General features: G+C 35.9%; 1 protein-coding gene across 1 annotated transcript; it reads right to left on the bottom strand.

Moving 5' to 3' along the window:
• Positions 1–6,984: 6,984 nt before the first annotated feature.
• Positions 6,985–20,054, bottom strand: LOC106075151 (uncharacterized). The gene is made up of 3 exons (XM_013236074.2): positions 19,931–20,054; positions 16,761–16,939; positions 6,985–7,952 (listed from the first exon to the last, which is right to left on the bottom strand). The coding sequence occupies exons 2-3, from the start codon at positions 16,907–16,909 to the stop codon at positions 7,121–7,123; spliced, it is 981 nt and encodes a 326-aa protein (XP_013091528.2). The 5' UTR covers positions 16,910–16,939; positions 19,931–20,054; the 3' UTR covers positions 6,985–7,120.
• Between the last annotated feature and the right edge of the window lie 1,936 nt (positions 20,055–21,990).

Genomic DNA, 21,990 nt, shown 5'->3' with positions numbered 1-21,990 from the left:
AAGGGACATTACTGCTAGTACACGCAAATATGACCAGTATTGTGGTCATGTGACCGAGAGCCTTCTTTAATGTCGAGAGACAATGTGTAAGAAAGACAGTAGAGTCCAGGACAGCAAGACATAAGGACTGTGGTACCTTGTGAGTCCTCGAGAATGTAGCTGTACGAGCTAGAGAGACTAGTAATGTTTAGTTAGGCAGTTCTGTTAAGTTCAAGAAAGCATTTGAATTGATGTAGCCAGTTGTGTTGAATTGGCTGTCGATGTATTTGTCATTAAACCGCCACATTGTTTATTGAAGCTCTTGTTGTCAAGTTCTTGAGTTAGATGTACTGTGTTGTGTTTAGCGGTGTTTTGCAGAAGGCCTGATAGACAAGATCGTAACATATATAGGCTATATATAAAACAATGGCAATGTCTTGGATTCCAAAGATTAAGGATGAGGTGAAGTGTTCCACATGACTACCCAAACTCTCTTGAGACCCTCATATTTACTCACTTCTGATGCAGACCAAGCCGTTGTCCGCCGGGTTTACATTTAGGTTTTCTTTGCGTCTTCTGCGCCTGTTTTCTACAAGGACTTTCCACTGGGTCTCAAAAGTATGTTTAGCGACCTACGTGAAAACTCTGTAACTCTCTTTTTGAGGGCTGTCAGTTACTTTCCTTTTTTTTTCTTGGTACTTCGTAAGCACAATAGAGAATATAGTTCTTATTCCATGTTTGCCAAAATCCTTTTCTATTACTGACATTTCCATAAGGGAAAAACACGAAATAGTCAAAAAATATGTCAATTCTTTTGTTTATATTAGAGTATTACACAAAGATGACACTGGCCCTACTTAGACAGGAGACAAACAGACCCTCGAGCCATGAGTGTAGATATTCTCAGGCAAGCTTGCTCTAAATTGATATTTTGTATTGAGAGGGGCGGAGTTGTGGTTGTTGATAGTCTGTAATTCCATCAAAACTTTCTTTTTAAATGCATGCATGAACCCATCCAGAGCCGCCTTCGAGTTTTATGAAAATGAAAACTCTCTTTGTATTCGTTCTTTTATTACATTGTTGCATTCTAACAAAGTTTATTAGTTACTGATATCCATGAAATATAAATGTTACTTTTATATTGTGTTTGTCACTTCAAGAAATACTGATTTAAAAAAAACTGCTAAATGTTAAGCTTCAGTAGTAATATAAACACAATACTAATGATAATGACACAGTTTAAAAGACGAAAATAATGAGTTTACTTTTTTTGAGAGTTTTTGTAACAGACAAAATCAAAGATGAACAAAGATATAATCAGCTGTCAAGTAAACCACTTAGACAATGTCAACTTTTATCCCTGATATCTTTAGATCTGCATTACAATGTTAAAGACACACTGTTCAAGATTCATAATTGTTTCTCTAGTCGAACGACGTAGAGTACAAGAATTGTTTTTCTTTGTACTTTGTCTCTATACAGATCAGAAAAAAACTTTTTTAATTATTTGTTATACAGAACATTTTTGAAACAGTTTCAGTCAAAAATAATTAATAATCATCATAACTAAATTAATATTAAAAACAAATAAGCCTCAAATAGGAGCATGCGAGACTTGGTACTGAACAGCGAAATCTGAAATGTTATATTTTTTTAATCTGTGTGTAGTTGATTTGAGTGAACATAGACGGAATCTTTTTCTTAAATATGTTATTAAGAAACTCTTTTAAGCCGGACATCCTTTCTGTAAGTGCTAAAATGATTTTAGAAAAGTGCTGACATATCTGTATTCCTTAGTTCAAGTTTCAGGATGATTTTAATTATTTTTTTTTACAAAGTTCCAACTGTCTGTCTGTCAGTCTGATAAAAAGTGTGTACACGTTATTTTTCACACACACATTATCGGATCAAATTGATTGAATTAATTGAAAATTGAATTAATTAACAAATTAACCGAATAGCCAATTAATGTTTTGTAATTAATCATTTTGTTTAACACCGCATATGGAAAATAAATTATACATTATTGAGAGATGTAGTTGTAAGAGCGTAGATCATCTCCTTAAATAAGTTTTGTTATTTAACCCTTAAAACACGTGTGGTAGTTTAGCCTCTAAACATCAGACTTGTGTTTGCACTCACTGTAAAACAACTCAGCACTTTAAGGGTTAAAAAGAGGGTGCTTTTATTTTTCATGTATCCACATGGGAAGTAACGCCTGCAGTTTTACCTTGTAAATGTAGTGTACGAAATGTACCTACGGAACTAAGGAAGGGACTATAAACTATTACAAAGGAGTCCCACTTTAGTCTTTTTAAGGAGAGAAGATATACTAATTGTTTTGTCAGTTCTATTTTCTGTAGGTTAGTATGCTATTGCTCTATCTAATACTTCACATATGATGACCGTGACACACTATTATTATCGGTCACTATTTTATACACAAGAAGACTTCCTATGTGTTGTAACTGTGTGTATACTAAACTGATTAGTAAAACTACTTTTTTTATTAATGAGTCCATTTTTTTTAATTGAAAAAAAATTATTGTATATTGTTTGAGCATAGCTATTTGTCTCTCCAAGTAGTCCTACTGTTACTAATAGAATTGTAACCCTGTTGCACTTTGTTACAGTGAATATTGAGCCTAAAACGTGTCATTGGAAGAGGTTCTATCTAAGGCAAAAGACAGAAAGGCGTTCGACAGATCATGTTCAACAGACCTGATAGGTGAAGAGGAAGAGCCTGAAAGCACGAACGTAGTTATGTTTCTCTCCCTTTGTTGTAACATCTGTAATTTATAAGATCAGATCATCGAAAGTACGGGTGAAAGATAGAATGAAATTTTATTCAGGGAAGATCACTCAGTTTGGAATCTTGAAAGTCGGAAAGCATTCAATGAAAGTTAGTTAACTTAAGAAGTTAGTGCAGCAGTCATTAAAACAGCCAATTTAGAAGCTGTGTGAGAAGTTAGTTATAGAAGTCAGGACCAAACACCGCCCCCGCCCTGTCCTACTGTTCACCCAACGAACGTTACCAATTAAAGCTGGATGGACACTGAGGCGCCCTGAAATTCAAAATTCGAGTCTTCACCAAGATTCGAACCTGGGTCCGCTCTGTTCAGAAGCCAGGCACCTCTTGCTTACACTGTATATGTTAATTATTTCTATTGTTCTATCAACAAAAAACAACAACACTATTCTGTTCACCCTGACCTAACTAGAAGGAACTTGTGCAGTTAAAGATAGCAAGCATATAATTTTTTGTCCTTATTTCTGCACTAGAAAAGTTGCATAACCATTTTGTATTGATGAAGTAAGGAATGTGAGAATAATAGCAGCAATGAAATAGGGAAAAAGAGAAGAAATAGAGAAAGAATAGCTTCAAAGAGAGCTTGAAAGAGAGAGAGAGAGGGCGAGAGATGAGAGAGCGAAGATAAAAAAAAAGAAGTAAACAAAATACTATGGAAGGACAGTCAAAAGAAACAGAGGGAGAGAGAGAGAGAGAGAGAGAGAGAGAGAGAGACAGAGAGAGAAAGAGAGAAGGCGAGAGAGGAGAGAGCGAAGATTTAATAAAAAATACTATGGAAGGACAGTCAAAAGAAACAAGAAGAGAGAGAGAGAGAGAGAGAGTGAGAGAACAAAAAAATATATAGAGAAAGAAATAGATGGACAGCAAAAGATTTAGAGCGAGGGCGAAACAGCGTTAGTATCAGATACAGATTAACACTGAACCCTACCAACAAATGATATCAAAGCATGTTTTAAGCTACGTGCGTAAAATAAACTGTCTATAGACTTGATTTCACGAATGTCATTTCTCTGTAGTTCAAGAAACTCCTAAAGCATGTTTGCCTCATCCTTCACGCATGTGTTCTGATTCACCTTCAGCTAGCCCTTATCCCTTAGTCTGTTGAACCATTGGGGCACCATACAGGATCTGCTGACCGTCTTTCTCCATTTCTCTGTCTTTTGTCTTTGATAGAATTTAATTCAATGACAGGCCTGTTCATTCGTCTATGTTGTCTTCCCATCGCTTTCTCTGGTACTGGTCCCTGAAGGAAGGTCTTTGTGAGCTCTGAGGTCCATCTGCTGTGGCCACAGAGTTTAATTTTGTTTTATTTTTTGGTACTGTGTTTAGTAGGTAGTCGAGGGGTCCCATTGCTGTAGTAATCCTGTTTCTAATACTCATTTGTGGTGCAGTCTTTGTAAGTTTAGGAGATATCAAGAGAGAAAAATGAAAAGTAACAGCAAGAGATAAAAAGCAAGAGAGAGAGAGAGAGTGAGAGAGAGTGAGAGAGGGAGAAGGAGAGAGAGAGAGTGAGAGAGAAAGAGAGTGAGAGAGAGAGAGTGAGAGAGAGAGAGTGAGAGAGAGAGAGTGAGAGAGAGAGTGAGAGAGAGTGAGAGAGAGAGAGAGAGAGTGAGAGAGAGACTGAGAGAGTGAGAGAGAGAGAGAGAGTGAGAGAGAGTGAGAGAGAGAGAGAGAGAGTGAGAGAGAGAGAGAGAGTGAGAGAGAGAGTGAGAGAAATGAAAAGATATATTTAGATACAATTACCATCTAAGGCAAGCATAATATAATGTAACTTGAAATAGTCCACCCAAGTGGACACAAACTTCTATTTTCTCTGCTTAGCCGGAATCCACGGTCTCTCTTAAAGTAAAAGTAAAGTTCCCCTTTTAGGCTTGCAATATACAGGGGCGATGTTACTTTGGCCCACGTCAACGAGCAGGGTGACATGTGGCCAGCACAACGACCAACCGCCGTTACTTTCCCTACTTAAGTCAGTTACCCATTAGAGTTGTGTGGACTCAGAAGCGCCCGAAATTCAAAATCTCAGTCTTCACCGAGATTCAAACCCAGGACTCCAGGTTAAGAAGTCAAGCGCTTAAACATTCAGCCACCGCGCCTCCCACCGTCTTTTTCATCTCAACATTCTCCCCATCCCCAGTGTTGAACAATGCGCTGTGTGGGCATCACATGTTTCGGTACAGGAGCAACACATTGACAATGTTTTATATTTCACTTCATAACAGATGTACTATCAATATGCTGTGATAAAAATAGTTGCAAGCCAATTTCACACTGACCCATTGCTTTCTCTCTTTTGAAAGAGCAACATAACTTTGTGAGTCTCTTACAGCTGTGGGACACTTCAGCAATATATTAATGGGGTGTACTTGTAATGAGAGTTTATGTGTTTGACTAACTTGAATTAGGCATGACTCTTAATACTATGATGTAGTCAATTTCAATGTTGAAGTTGATACACGCTTTAAGACTTAAAAAATCACTGAACAGGAAGTACAAATATTACATTTAATCAATAATAAATTAATCATATAATATTAAAATATCAGAGACTTTTATTATTACTAATAATTTTAGATAAATATTTAAATAACAACGTATATAAAATGCACAGAAAGAAAGGCTTTTTTCATAAATGCAGTTTTGTTTTAAGAAATGATTTTTTTTATAACATCATATATAACTCCACTGTCTACACGCTAATAATAATGAGGCTTGTCTTCAAGTCCGAAGATTAGTATGAATGCAGTATTTCCCGTGGCTGCGCAGCACCAGATGTGACCTACATATTTTGCCGCGTCCAGGGCAAGCATAACCATTGTCTGCAGGTGGTCGATTTAGATTCTCTTTTCGCCGTCTGCGTCTTTCCTCGGAAGCGGATTTTTTTTTGGTCTCAAAGGTGTATCCCGCAGGTCTTTGTGAGTGACCTCCAGCTGTTTCGTTCTGAGGCCGCGTGTATTCCTCATACAATTCATTTTTAAGTATAGGCACACATACAAATTATAATCTAGAGTTATTACCTCTTGGTTCGCGATCCCAGTGGGGTTATATTGGCAATATTATAGGGGGCGCCTAAGACCATCGATAATAGTTCTTAAAGCTATTCTGTTGTGTGAAACTTCACATTATGCTTAGTTTTGATACTGACTTTTTAAAAGTGTGATAATAGATATATATGTATACAATGGCTCCAACGTGGGCTCGAACCGCAGACCTTTGGCACTAATTATATTAATTAGTTGTTTCTGAGGAAGGATTGGGTAACCCTGTGATCCTAGGAAACCGAACAGGTCAAGATAACTCTGATGAATGGACCTTTCAGATCCGTGGTTCGAGTCTTCGTCGGTGCGTATCTATATTTGTATTTTTTATCTTAATTATGAGACTAACTTGGACATTTACCATGTTAATTAGTGTACCTAATTGGTGCATTTAAGTCATTGTCAAGTTACGTTCTGGTATGAGTGGCTACAGTTTCAAACTCGGTTGTTTTCGAAAAGTATATAACAGTGATAGTTTTGAAATAGGTGGGTCTATTGATGCATACTTTTTTTTCAGGATTATTAAATGTAAAAAAACCAAAGAAATGATAATCGATTTTCATAGGGACAAGAAGGAAAATGATATTGTTTCTATAGCTGGAGAGACTATTGAAATTGTGCAAACCTTTAAATACCTTGGTACTATCCTAGACAATAAACTAAATTTTACTGCAAATACTGATTATATCAGCAAAAAAGGGCAGCAAAGATTACGATTACTAAGAAAACTGTCCTCGTTTAATGTTAGTGAAAAGGCCTTGGCTATGTTTTATCACGCTCACATCTGCAATATTTTAAGTTTCAATATCACTGCCTGGTATGGCAATCTGAGCATTAAAAATAAAAATAAACTTTATAGAATCCTAAATACTGCTGGCAAAATCATTGGCAAAAAACAAGCCCCATTTGGGCAGTTGTTTGAGACAAACATCTATAAAAAAGCTAACAAGATCCTCGAAATAAAGAATCACCCTTTGTGTCAGGATTTTGTGATTTTACCATCACAAAAGAGATACAAGACACCGATAGCAAAGACAAACAGACACAAACACTCTTTTGTTCCCCTGGCAGTCAAATCATTAAATAAGAACAATCTGGTATAAACTTTGTCACGTGTAAATTATGAGTGAGTCTGGTGTGAATGTACACTTTTGTTTCTTATAGTTATAATGTTTTTTGTTTGGTGTAATGCACAAATTGTAAGACAAATTTCCTTAAGGATAATAAAGATTATTATTATTATTATTATTATTATTAAACTGCTCTTTTGGAATGGTCTACCATGGTCTTAGATCTAAATATTTTTAACCCTAAAATCATTTTCTGTCTTATCTAGATAGTTTTCAAGAGGGAGATATTTAGATGTATGTTTTATGTGTGTGCCTCTGCAGAAGTGAGAGAATAAACTAGTTAATGAGACGAAAAGGTTCATGACGAGAATAAGGACAATTATGACGAGAGTCTTGTTTGTGACATCAACTAGACTGCTTAGCTTCACGCATTCATCGTCGTTGTTGGAGATGACGTCATTCTCACTGTTCCTGTCGATGTCTGGAGAAACTCTTGATGCTGGTGGTTGGTACTTATCTGCTAATGGTTTGTACGCTGTGGAAGTCAAGGCTTCAGCTTTCGATGTTTGAGAAATGATTATTACCGATCCCCGAGGATCAGACAAGGTTGTTGATGAATGATGTTTGTGTGAGGTAGTTCTAGAGTAAGAGGAATGAATATTCACCAGCTTGAGTTGTATTGCGTTTGATGTCAATGTGACATCCATCGATGTTGATGGTGGAGGTACTATTGAGTAGGCGAATAAGCCTGACCCTAATGAGCAGTTGATTAAAGACTCGTGATCAAAATATTCTTTCTCTTCCCACTTCATCACAAAATTGTATGTTGATTTACACTTACAATTTGGAAAAGCAACATCCTGTCGTGAGCATGCTAAAGTTTTTGTATCCAAGGGACTCTGATATTTACATTCAAACGCTGTCTCTTTCCGTCGGGACTTTCCGTTGTTTAATACTTGCGGTTCTACTGACGAAGCTTTGTATTGATTGTAATTTTTGCATAACGATTTGACAATACAAGATTCCGTTTGTTTCTTCTTCAGGCAAGTTAAAAGACTGAAAAGACAAAAATTATAGACGCGTAATAAGTAAACCTTTAGATATACATTTAAATTGATAAAGTACAAATCAATTTCAAAAACAGATTGTGATTATATTAAAGATTGTTTATTAGCCAAATTTGCCAATTATAATATTTTATTGTATTGAAACGCTTCTCTATTATTGCTTTCTGCTAGCGTTAAAATTATCGCCACAATAATCTCAAAGAGTTGGCAACATGATGTTACAATGCGTGGCACTTTACCAACTGTTTGTAGTAATAACGAACTATAGACAGTCTATTTAAGTGTATGTGTATTGTGTATGTTTCCATCGTATAGGCCTATAATAAGTCACCTTGGCAAGAGAGTTCATATTGTTTTGTTGTATTTAATGGGTGTACAGTTAGAGTGTATAATAAAGAGTCTAGCTTATTGAGTTCAGTGTTCTTTTATGTAATGTTAAGCTTAGAAGTGTATCATTTTTAAGCTAACACCGTTTATCTCAATGGCGATCTGAGTGTGGAAAGTTGACACCGGTACGTTCCTGGAATGTCGTCTCATCTATTTGTTACGCTTCATATCTCTCATTACGCTAACCCAGTGGTAGCCAACAGAAAATCCCCCCTTGCCCCCACTTGAGGAGGGCCACCAAATAAGTGTTATTTACATTTAATATTAAATATTACGCAAAATGCAGGCCCCCCCCCCCCCCAAAGAGGTCGAATCCCTATCCCGGCCCCGTAATGATGCAAATTTCTAGCTACTCCCATGGTGGCTACCCCCAACCGTTTGTTTCCATACGCCATTTTTTTTCACTACTAGCGCAGATAATTGTACACAAAGTAGTACTTCCTTCTATACCTTTGAAATTTAATACTTGATAGGCTTTTCTGAACTAGCATTGATCATTTTAATTAGTTCTTGCTAAATATACTAATAATTAAATATGAGCACTGTTTGCATTTAAAAATAAAAACTATATTTCTTATACAGGCAAGTTAGCTTTAATGAGATTTTGATTATTGTTTGTTTTCAATGTATCTGTAATATTATTAGATTAAATTCGAAATTGAAATATATTGACAGTTTTTCACATTTGAACTGGACAGTCGCTACCTCAATTTGTTTTCGATTATTTTTATGGGTGAAAATGTTTGCTCGAATCTGAAGGATGATCCGATCGTAATTATCTTATTTTTTGAAGTAACGTCTGTAATATATAAGATAAGATAACAGAAATATATTTGGCTCTCTTATTTTTTTTTTTATTGAGTAAATCAAGGTCAATAAGTCCTTTAAAAATTATTTCCAATTCCTCTTATCAAATGTTTAACTGGGCAACATTACAGTATCAGCAGATTCGCTCAAGGAAAATGAAAAGAAAGAGCTTCCTCAGAAGTTGAGAAGGTTCCTCAATCTGTCTAGATAAATGTCTGCCTCAGATAGATCTTGAGAAGGTTCCTCAATCTGTCTAGTTAAATGTCGGCCTCAGATAGATCTTGAGAAGGTTCCTCAATCTGTCTAGTTAAATGTCTGCCTCAGATAGATCTTGAGAAGGTTCCTCAATCTGTCTAGTTAAATGTCTGCCTCAGATAGATCTTGAGAAGGTTCCTCAATCTGTCTAGTTAAATGTCTGCCTCAGATAGATCTTGAGAAGGTTCCTCAATCTGTCTAGTTAAATGTCTGCCTCAGATAGATCTTGAGAAGGTTCCTCAATCTGAGTAGTGAAATGTCTGCCTCAGATAGATTTTGAGAAGGTTCCTCAATCTGTCTTGTAAATGTCTGCCTCAGATAGATCTTGAGAAGGTTCCTCAATCTGTCTAGTTAATGTCTGCCTCAGATAGATCTTGAGAGGGTTCCTCAATCTGTCTTGTAAATGTCTGCCTCAGATAGATCTTGAGAAGGTTCCTCAATCTGTCTAGTTAATGTCTGCCTCAGATAGATCTTGAGAAGGTTCCTCAATCTGTCTAGTTAATGTCTGCCTCAGATAGATCTTGAGAAGGTTCCTCAATCTGTCTAGTTAATGTCTGCCTCAGATAGATCTTGAGAAGGTTCCTCAATCTGTCTAGTTAATGTCTGCCTCAGATAGATCTTGAGAAGGTTCCTCAATCTGTCTAGTTAATGTCTGCCTCAGATAGATCTTGAGAGGGTTCCTTAATCTGTCTTGTAAATGTCTGCCTCAGATAGATCTTGAGAAGGTTCCTCAATCTGTCTTGTACATGTCTGCCTCAGATAGATCTTGAGAAGGTTCCTCAATCTGAGTAGTGAAATGTCTGCCTCAGATAGATCTTGAGAAGGTTCCTCAATCTGTCTAGTTAATGTCTGCCTCAGATAGATCTTGAGAGGGTTCCTCAATCTGTCTTGTAAATGTCTGCCTCAGATAGATCTTGAGAAGTTTCCTCAATCTGAGTAGTTAAATGTCTGCATTGAGACTAGAACGAAAACGTAGGATGCTTCAAGTATCGCTTCGTTCACAACTTCTCTTGACAAAGAGTTTTCGCCTCTTTTAAATCCCATTTTTATTTACCACATTCTTATAGTGAAAAAAACAGAGTTAGACACCATATTCTGGTGTTCTTCTATTTCAACTTCATGTATTATATAAAGTGTGCAAAGAAATCTTCTGTTATCCGAGAAATTGCGTTCACAAACGATGGATATTGGTTTTCCTAATGGACTCGACATGCATAACCAAATACTGTTCCCACATTTAATTCAACTGACGCTAGCTATCACTTTCTGCTTTTCTATTTTTCATGTTCTCGCATTGTTAGCGGATGGAGGGGAAGAATCTAACGTACACTAGTTTTAAATTACAATAAAAAAGGTTTCGGTTACTTGCACTCACATTTCGATATTAGGAAACTTTTGGTCGTTTCCAAGTAGAATCATCCTGCATCTTATTTCATTGTTTATCTTGTGTTTTGTTTTCAGCTAATTTGTATGTGAACTGGACTAGTGCTAGTAGTCCATGTAGGTTTTTTTTTCTCATTACATGACAGTATGTAATGTAATTTGTTTTCTCTCTTAGAAATGACAAATGCATTCGTATTTAATAACCTTTCTACCAGATATAAGTTTATTAAATTGTATTTAAATAAAGCACAAATATATATATAAATTATCGTAAGGCAACAGTGGAATTATAATTGTTATCTGTATTGAAAAAACAAGTATTGAAAACAGTGGCGTAACCAATGGGGGGGGATGGGGGGGGAGAATTTTAAAATCCCCCCGGGCCCCCACCTAGGGAGGGCCCCAAATGGGTGTCCGAAATTTATTTGTAAATACACAAATTAATATATTTGATTGAAAAATAGTGTCAACGGGTGTCTTTTTTTTATCAACATTTATGGATTAAATTTATCACAAAGACTAAACCTAGATATTTAAAAAATATTTTTGCCTCAGAGATTGGTTTTTAATCTTTAACATGGTAACCCATTTTAAACTTTGTTGCCACGAATAAAACTGCATGATATACAACGAATTCCAGGTATCTAGCTACCCTTACTAATAATAGATCTAAATGGCGAGTATTATATGGCTACACTAATTAACCTTGAAGCAAAATTTACAGAATCGAGTATAACTAAAAGTTATTCTTAACAATGCTAAAATTGTCCATTATTCGGGTTTGGCGTCTATAATTTCAGAATTAAACTTCACATTCAAGTTATTACCCCTTTATTCATCTTTCCTCAATCCAATGGAAACTCTCTCTTTTTTTATTTACATCTAATGATCTAATCCTTTTGCTTTCGCACAAAACATAAACAAAAAATAATGACGTAATATTATATAATATTAATACATCCTTCCTATTGAAGTTATTATCACACCCTTCCTTTTAAAGTTCTTAATAGTGATATCTACTAGCAGGGCCGGCCCTAGCATTTGCGGGGCCCTATGCGAAACGGATCGCGCGGGGCCTAGTCTGGGTAGGGATAAGCATAATGTCAAAATTATTTTTTTTTAATTAGAAAATAGGCCTACTTTCGTCTTTGCAATACATTTTTATCAAATGAAAGCTCGCAATGCCACTTTTTATTTATTGGCACCCCAAAATGTCAATTTCGTCTATTCTTCAGGAGATTTGAATAAATTCAAAAAAAGTTCAGGACTTTATCGTATATTTTGCCTTTTCATGAGATTTCCTGGAGGCCCTGAAAAATCAGGAGGTCGCGAAAACCCTGTTATTTTATATACGTTATAATTGTTTAATTTAATAATGTACACTTGGAATTAGCGCGGGGCCTATGAAAGCGCGGCGCCCACTGCGACCAGCACTGTCTACTAGGAACTTTAACAATTCGTCCACTTCTGGTTGTCTTGACTGAACAAGTTCTCTAGACGTTGGTCTATAACTGTCTGTTTCGTTTGTTGCAACAGTTTGCAGTTCATTGTCTTTATCGGTATCATAGTACCCAGAGATGTCTTCATCGAAACTCTTATTTAAAAAGTGTTGATTTCTTCTGTATGTTTTTCCATTGTTTGTCTTTATGATGTAAGATCTGGGTGATGAATGTTTTTTTTTTATAACAACTGCTTTCTGCCATGTTTGACCTAGACGAACTCTCCGACAGAATAATCTTTAGGTAGTCTTGCTTTTGCATCGTATTTCACTTAGCTTTTCATCTGTCGTTCGTTGAGTAATGTCTCTGCATTTTCAGCTACCAATGGTTTCAATAGTTTGTGATCAGTTGGAATGATTCCCTGAGTCTTCTACTCGTCAGCAGTTGTGATGGTGAATACGGCAGTCCACTTATCGGAGTATTTCTATACTCGAGCATAACGAGATATGGATCTTTCCCACTTTTGCATACTCTGAATCCTTTTGCTTGCGCACAAAACATAAACAACCAACAATGACGTAATGCCATATAATATTAGCACAGAATCTTCTTCATGCAGTGGAAAATTAAGAATTTTTTGCCTATCTGGAATTCTGATCAAAGCTCCTGTGCCCAATTAATATTGTTCGGAAGAAACTACAAAAGTCTGGACTGCATATACGGGAAGCTGCTAAAGAAATTAGTACCCTTTCATGCTTTCTGCAAAATGATGAGAAACTGACAAAAACCCAATCCATCGAAAAAGCAAAAGAAGGTAGTGAATACTATGGATTCCCTGTAATCAAAACAACTATATGAAAGAAAAGACTTGATGGGAAGTTGAGTTCTAATGTAGGACTATCAATAGAACTGCAATTCAAACGTGTTGCGACAGAAGTGCTGGACAGATTTCATATGGAGATGAAGGGCAGATTCCAAAGGCTGGAAAGAAAATGGATACCTTTGGGTTTCTTCTTGAACCAAGACACCTGTTAGAAGACACGCTTGTGACAAACTGTGCTACTTTTCCTGTTTGTATGATGAAATAAATGGAAAATCGCTTTTTCAATGATGTCATTGATACACGAGCACTTTTCATCAACAAACAGTAGTACAATCACCAAAAGACATATTGAGGAAACAGGCTTCATATGGGAATTACGTGTGCTCAGACTTTGCAACCTCCTCCGAATACCGCTAACTCAGGCCACTCCCATTACGTCATGTTAGAGATCATTCTCAAAGCTCAAGCTCATCAAAAAGTATCTCAGGAGCACAATGACGCAAGAAAGGCTTATCATGGTTTTAATGTCAGTGAAGTCACAAATACTAGAAAGTATCGATGTAGTTGATGTTATAGATGTCTTTGCTGCACAGAATGCACGACGTGAAGCGATATCAATTTAGATTTGTCACTTGTGCATTATTTAACTAATAAACAACGGTATTATTCATTAAAAGAGTCTTGATTACTTTTTGTTAAGTTTACTGATATACTGAACCAATTTGATTTTGAGCTTATATATTTTTGCGTACATTATCTCATGTCATATGTCGAATGTCAAAATGCAAGGGGCCCCCAAAGAGGTTAATCCCCCCGGGCCCCCAAATCCCTAGTTACGCCCCTGATTGAAAACGACAATAGTCAACCTAATGATCGTCAAGCTTGCATAATTTCTGAACATATTACAATATATCACGAACTATATATAATTACTCAATAACCTTGACTGTTCAACAGTATTATGTGGTCTGGGTGTGGATGCGTTAACCTGTTTGTCTTGTCTGTTAGTGTAAGTGAAAGTATAATCTGAATAAACCACTTTAAAAAAATAAGCTAAAAAGCTGAGGTACAAAAAAAAATTGAAAACGACTAAACAAAATGGAATGAGGTGGGAGTTATTAAAAAGAGACGTAATCTTATACAAAATTAGGTCTTTGATTATAGACCTGATTACCAAGATTTTGAAAATCTGAAGCGGTATCCCTTACTTTTCGTATTTGAGTTTTGGGCCTATGCCCATTAAAACCATGTGGATCTATGACATCATAGTAGCTAATGAGTTAAATTCACATTAATTTATTCTCTGAAGATCGGTTTTATTATTTTTTTTTACGATCAGACATTTTTTTCTTTGTAGTATCTCAGGGGTGTAGTGCGCCACTAGTAAACGTGCAATGCGCCACTCTTGACGCAATGGCCGTAGTTTTGGCCATCCCTACGCTAAGTCGTGCCACTCGTGTCGGCTGATTAAACTAGAGTGTACGCCGTGGCAACGTTATTGGTCTAAACTGTCCACAGATTGTGACGTGGCAGGCCAGTATCAAGGCCTCCTATAACGATTGGTCTGGGTCAAATACATGACTATGTCTATCTCTATCTCTATCTCTATCCCTATCTCTATCTCTATCTCTATCCCTATCTCTATCTCTATCTCTATCTCTATCTCTATCTCTATCTCTATCTCTATCTCTATCTCTAACCCTATCTCTATCTCTATCTCTATCTCTATCTCTATCCCTATCTCTATCTCTATCCCTATCTCTATCTCTATCCCTATCTCTATCTCTATCCCTATCTCTATCTCTATCTCTATCTCTAATCCTATCTCTATCTCTATCTCTAATCCTATCTCTATCTCTATCCCTATCTCTATCTCTATCTCTATCTCTAATCCTATCTCTATCTCTATCTCTATCCCTATCTCTATCTCTATCTCTAATCCTATCTCTATCCCTATCTCTATCTCTATCTCTATCTCTATCTCTATCCCTATCTCTATCTCTATCTCTAATCCTATCTCTATCTCTATCTCTATCCCTATCTCTATCTCTATCTCTATCTCTATCCCTATCTCTATCTCTATCTCTAATCCTATCTCTATCTCTATCTCTATCTCTATCTCTATCTCTATCCCTATCTCTATCTCTATCTCTATCCCTATCTCTAATCCTATCTCTATCTCTATCCCTATCTCTATCTCTATCTCTATCCTATCTCTATCTCTATCTCTATCTCTATCTCTATCCCTATCTCTAATCCTATCTCTATCTCTATCTCTATCTCTATCTCTATCCCTATCTCTAATCCTATCTCTATCTCTATCCCTATCTCTATCTCTATCCCTATCTCTATCTCTATCTCTATCTCTATCCCTATCTCTATCTCTATCTCTATCCCTATCTCTAATCCTATCTCTATCTCTATCTCTATCTCTATCTCTATCTCTATCTCTATCCCTATCTCTAATCCTATCTCTATCTCTATCCCTATCTCTATCTCTATCTCTATCCCTATCTCTATCTCTATCTCTATCTCTATCTCTATCTCTATCCCTATCTCTATCTCTATCTCTATCCCTATCTCTATCTCTATCTCTATCTCTATCTCTATCCCTATCTCTAATCCTATCTCTATCTCTATCCCTATCTCTATCTCTATCTCTATCTCTATCTCTATCCCTATCTCTATCTCTATCTCTATCCCTATCTCTATCTCTATCCCTATCTCTATCTCTATCTCTATCTCTATCTCTATCCCTATCTCTATCTCTATCTCTATCCCTATCTCTATCTCTATCTCTATCCCTATCCCTATCTCTATCTCTATCCCTATCTCTATCTCTATCCCTATCTCTATCTCTATCTCTATCTCTATCTCTATCCCTATCTCTATCCCTATCTCTATCCCTATCTCTATCTCTATCCCTATCTCTATCTCTATCTCTATCTCTATCCCTATCTCTATCTCTAATCCTATCTCTATCTCTATCTCTATCCCTATCTCTATCCCTATCTCTATCTCTATCCCTATCTCTATCTCTATCTCTATCTCTATCTCTAATCCTATCTCTATCTCTATCCCTATCTCTATCTCTATCTATATATTAAAAAAACTATCACGTAGTGACAGTAAAGCCCTCGACACCAAAATCAAATGCTCTCCTTGGTCTTGGCCACATTCTAATATGTTTGTGAGTCTTGAACGCTGACTGTAGAGCTAGAGAGGAGGATTCTGGCAATGAAATTCAGATGCTACAGAAGGATTCTAGGTATCACATTCAAAGACCACAACACATACGAAGAGATTAGAAACAGGGTCACTACAGCGATTGAACCCCACGATGAATCTGCTAACAATTGTCAAAAAAATAAACGCAAACTAAAACTCTATGGCCATATTATAAGATCTTCGGTGCTCGCAAAGACCTTCCTGCAGGGAACAGTTCCAGGAAAAAGAAGAAGAGGAAGAGAAAGCGTTGGGAAGACAGCAAAAAAGAATAGATGTGCCTGCTATTGAAATAGGTTGTGTCCAAGGCAAAAGACTAAGACGAATGAAGAAAAACGTCAACAGATCTTGTGTGATGCCCCGACGGTGATCAGACTAAAGGATAGATAAAAGTGAAGGTGAATGACAGTACTTTAAAAAAAGGCAATTAATTGCTAAATAGTTTTTTACAGATTTAATTTATATTTTTATCTATTACCTTTGCAAATTCCATTTAGTGATGATGGTGTCGATGTAAAACTCATTTGAATATAGTTCTGTTTCAACCGTGTGTTTAACTCTCATCACTGCGTACATGTGGACACCGTGCATCGTAACGACAAGAGTCAGTAGCATCAAGGTGTTCATCTTGTGTTCTTTCCATACAATAGTTGGGGGCTGAAAAAAAAGAAAAATTTCCGCTCGAGCAGTGGTTCTCAAACTGTGGCCCGCGGACCCCACGTGTCCGAGAGACCACCGAAAGGGGACTCTCAGAAAAATGAAAATTGTACACAATAAAAGTAACTTCCTCGCTAAAAGCCAGTTTCTCCGATCGGATGATTTGAGTAACAATCAACTCGCTCCTCGCTTCTGTTAAATATGTCTGTTACGAACTCTTCTATGAAAACTGTTAGGCATGTTTGTTAGTGTAGCGAGACACCAGAGTTGGAGGACTTTGAACGAGGCATTTGGGGATGTCACGACTAGTGATGTTAGTATTATGTTGTTGGTATCATGACTTCAAGGTAACAACATCGAATTATTGACAGAGACTGGTCTGTGGCCTTTGTGTATTAAACATTGTTCAAGACACTCAACAGTCTGAAGTTGATTCTTTATTTGTGATTTTAATAGTGTTACCTTATCTTATATATAATAAAGACGTTACTTAAAAAAAAAACAAGATGATTACGTCCTAGTCGTCATGCATCTAGTCATGCATCTAGTCATGCATCTAGTCATGTATCTAGTCATGCATGTTAACCAATGACTTAAATTCTGCCAAGTCACTGGTTTTCTTGGCAACCTTGGCTCTAATATCACAAGAGAAGAAGGAGTGTTTGTACAAATTTGTCCTAGCATATGGAACGAGGAATGTGCACTTATTCTCATGTCTTTCTTAATATTTTATTAAATTTTGTTTTTGTATTTGAAGATTATGGTTCAGTGTTTTATGTATAATTGCTACTTTACTTTTTGAGTATTCTATCCTAAAGGCTTTCTAAATTTAGTGATTTTACTAAAGGTGTTACTCTAGTCAAATGTGAATATTCGTTTGATATGAATCTCACCGTTCTATTTTGTGTCTGTTAGATCGAGCTTGCAAGAAATGCACTCCTACAAGACACTAAAACATTTACTTAGCCTAGCGACGCACCACAGCAGACGGATTGAAAGCGACATTTAGTGACGTCACGGATGGGGGGGTTGCTTGTTTATGTTACTATTATTTAGTTGGTATTAGCACTTCAAGGTGACAATAGCAATTACTGACAGAAGTTTTTGACTGCTTTCCGGTCTTCTTATTTGGTGCAGTGTGCTGAAAATCTAAATCGACCACCGGCCGACAATGATTATGCCTACTTTAGATGTGGCAAAATATGTAGGTCAAATTTGGGGCTGCGTACCTATGGGAAATAATGCGTTCCTCACTGATATTCGGACTCGAAGACAAGCTTTATTATTGTTATTACCTTAATTATCACAAATAATAGAAACCGACTGGATATCTGTGCTTGTTGATCCGGCCATAATTACATTCATACAATCTCATCAACCTCTTCCAAGTCCTTAATTTTTTTAAATTTCATTTTAAACCAAAGTTATCATCTCAATAAATTCACCTTCAACAAAATGTGTTTTTGCCCTCGTTACTTATATAATATGTATATGTATGCAGCTTACTCACTTAGGAGATGGCGGATAAACTTAAATAAAGGCGTTCCCTTGTCAAACAAGTTTGAGAATCTTTGTCCTAGAGAATGAATTGCAGTCAAAAAATCATAATTCTACAACAAATTAACCGAAATGTCACAGCCAAATTAGAATACATCAACAACATATTAATCTTTCAAAGTTTATGAAGTTTAATAAAATATATAAAATTGAATTAATTACGAGTGGATCACCTACAATAAATTAACATCTTGGTCATCCAAACATTTTTTCTCCTTAAACATATTTACAGGCAATTGTCTCAATTGTTAACAAATATAATTAATGAAAACAAATAAGCATTGATGTATCTCAATTTTATTCTTAAATTTCAAGTATGAATTTAAAAATGTTTAGGCCACTACCATTCGTCAATTAAAAAAAAAGAACAACAAATTTTTGGGTCCCAATAAAGTCTGGGTAAAAATTATGAACAGAAAACAAAGATAAGCTTAAGTGTAGGTTACACAACTATTTGATGGCTGCCTGGTCCTGTAGCATGGGCTCAAGACTGTGGTAACTGAAGTCCGGAGTTCAAATTCTGACTGCCTCTAACCACTGCCGTTCTGTTTGTTTTACGACCTACTAGTCTCCCTTTTTGAAGGAAAGTACCAAGGATTTAAAGCCAAGAGCCTCGAGAAGCTAGTTTTGGAGCTTTTATTTTATACGTATCATGAAAAATCGTACAGACACTTGTCAATCTTGTGCTTTGAGCCTAGTACAGCAAGTATATGTGGTTATGCTTACGTCATCTCCTAAAGACTTCACTAAAGTCATTGACTTTGTCCCGTTTTGACTTTATCGTTTATGTAGCTGCCCCTTTACTTGGGAATACGGTTCACAATTTATGGATGTCCAAATATAATCGAAGTAAATGTACAAAACAACAACACGTACATATATATATGTTGAATTATTTTTCTACTACGTTAATCTATTTTTAGCATCTTACGTAATTGGAAAAGTCTTTGTGTACTGTAAAAAAAAAACAACAACTGGGAAGGCTATATTTAGGAACAGTGATAATTATTGTAAGTTAGTACGTTCCCTTTTAGACCCTGCGACCTATAGGGCAGATGATGTTAAGGCCATTTGTTTCTGTGACCCACGGTAAACGAGGGTGTCATTTGGCTAGCACAACGACAAGCCGATTTAACTTTTACTAACTAATGTTAGGTACCTATTAGAGCTAGGTGGACTCAGAGTTGCCCGAAAGATCCGACTTCGCCTGAGTTCAAACCCGGATCCCTTGGTTCGGTAGCAAAGCGCTTTACCACTCAGTATCCGCGCCTCCCGATAATTATTTTGAATACGATTATAACATTATTATTTCTCCCCAAAAAGTTATAAAAATAGTTATGTTATGGATTCTAATTATGATCAAACTTATGAAACTTTTAACTGAAAGATTATAATTAATAATTAAACGTTAATGAATTTATAAATAAAACTTACATAGTCATAAGAAGAAATGCAAATAAGGATTTATCAAATAATTTGCGGCGTGTACTTTTCAAACCTTCTATAAGTCAAACATTGACACTATAAAAAAGAAATATCTATAATGCGATATGGAGGTGATTTGCATTAAACAAAAGACAAACAAGGAAAGACTAGCGCTTCCTTTAAATAGATATAAACATCCTTGATAAACCAAGTGATAAAACCTCTGCTTGGAAAGATACTGAGAAGAATTGAATGGCAGGGGCTGTAACTCACCTCTCCTCCCTTTCCTGATTGACAAATTAAAAGTTTGACGAACCTTTGAGGAGTTATCCTCCTTTACGTGCCAACATGACCTACTAATGGCCCCCTGAACATTGTCTAGTTCGTAGTTCTGTCCTCAGGTCTGTTCCATGTTTATGTAAATCTCAACTTGAAACTTAAACATTTTTTCAAGTCTTCTTTTCAGCTTGTGAATTCTTCATTGAAAGAAACGGTTGTCGAAAGCGGCTTAAACTGTTTCATTAGAGATTTTACAGCTTATATAAATCTTTATGTAAAGAATCATGAGCAACAAATGAAAAACTCTGGTTTTACCGTAAAATTGTTTAAATCTAATAATTACATTTGGTCTCGATGTCCTGACACTCTATATCTTGTAGATACATACTGTAGATACAGCTTGTATTTCCACATGTCTTTATTAATGAGTGGAATAAATAAAAAACGTTTCGAGCATGTTCTTCTAAAACTGGATCTATAGGCCTATCATTAGGATTGTATAAACTATGAGCTTAACGAGGATTGTGTGTGTGTGTGTGTGTGCGTGCGTGTGTGTGCGTGTGTCTGGAGGGAATGGGGCGAAGTAAAACAAAATGGTTCATTTTGAAAAAAAATGTATTTATTAGTTGTTAAGAGCAAAAAAATCGCTCTTACAGTGGCTGGACAGCTGTATGAAGCAGGAATCGTCTTTATAAAAAGTATTTTTATTTATCTTACATCAGTCGGTCTGGTAAAAAGTAGGACCACGTGATTTCTCCCACATCTAATCTCGGATCAAGTTGAAATTGTGCACTGTTATGTTTTCTACCTGACAAAACAAGAATCAAATAAAAAAAAAGCAAAAAGGTTAATTAATTATTGTGTTTAATATCGAACAAGGGAAATAAATTGTACCTGACTGATGTGGTGGTATAAGTTGAATTAGTCCCATTAATAGCATTATACTTTGTGTAGATAAGCCTGTCACTGGCAAAGTGATGAGTGTGTTTGCTTAAGTTCAAGTTCCACAACTCTTTATACATATAAAAGAAGGTGGGAGATATAGAAGGGAGTATCTTGTTAATGTTAGCGTAATCGCTTTTTAAATACATTATATATATATTTCCTAATTGGTGTAGATAAGTGATAGTATCATAGCGTATTGAGAGAGCTAAATGCACGGAATTGCGTTAAAAAAACAACTATTGGTGGAAGTAAAAGATATTTGTAATCGCAGGGATTTATTATTGTTACTCTAAATTAATTAAAAATTTAATTACCTGACTGATCAAAACTAATTGATATAAATACGTTTAATATAATCTTTATTTTGTTTTGTTTTTTAAGTATTTTAAAATATTTTATATTTATAGTTTACTTGATTTTCTATGTCCTCTTTATAAGTGCTTGTTATTACTTCTTTTGAACAGTACAATATAAAATAACATCCTTTCTTTCATTCTGTTACTACTTCTGAGCAGGAAGATATTTTAATTTGGTGGATTTACTTCCTGGTCTGCATTATCTAACAATCATTTAGAAGTTATCATTAACTTTCAGCTCCAAACTAGACTGCTTCTTTTGATGATCAGATCTTAAAAATGTATGCCTTAAAACTTCACATGGGTCTTTAAGAACTCACAGTACTTGTAATCATCTTTATATAATCTCCTTAACCTAATTCACATATTATTTAATTCCAAGCAACAATTGCCAATTTCTTGACCTCAAGCCAACTAATCTATACTAGATACGCAAAATACCACCGATCATTCATGAATGCATTAATGAGGCATGTATTCGAGTCCGAA

The sequence above is a fragment of the Biomphalaria glabrata genome, chromosome 11 (assembly GCF_947242115.1).
Source record: "Biomphalaria glabrata chromosome 11, xgBioGlab47.1, whole genome shotgun sequence".
Lineage (NCBI taxonomy): Eukaryota > Metazoa > Mollusca > Gastropoda > Planorbidae > Biomphalaria > Biomphalaria glabrata.
Note: the sequence above shows the minus strand (reverse complement) of the source record. Positions and strands in the feature narration are given on the sequence as shown.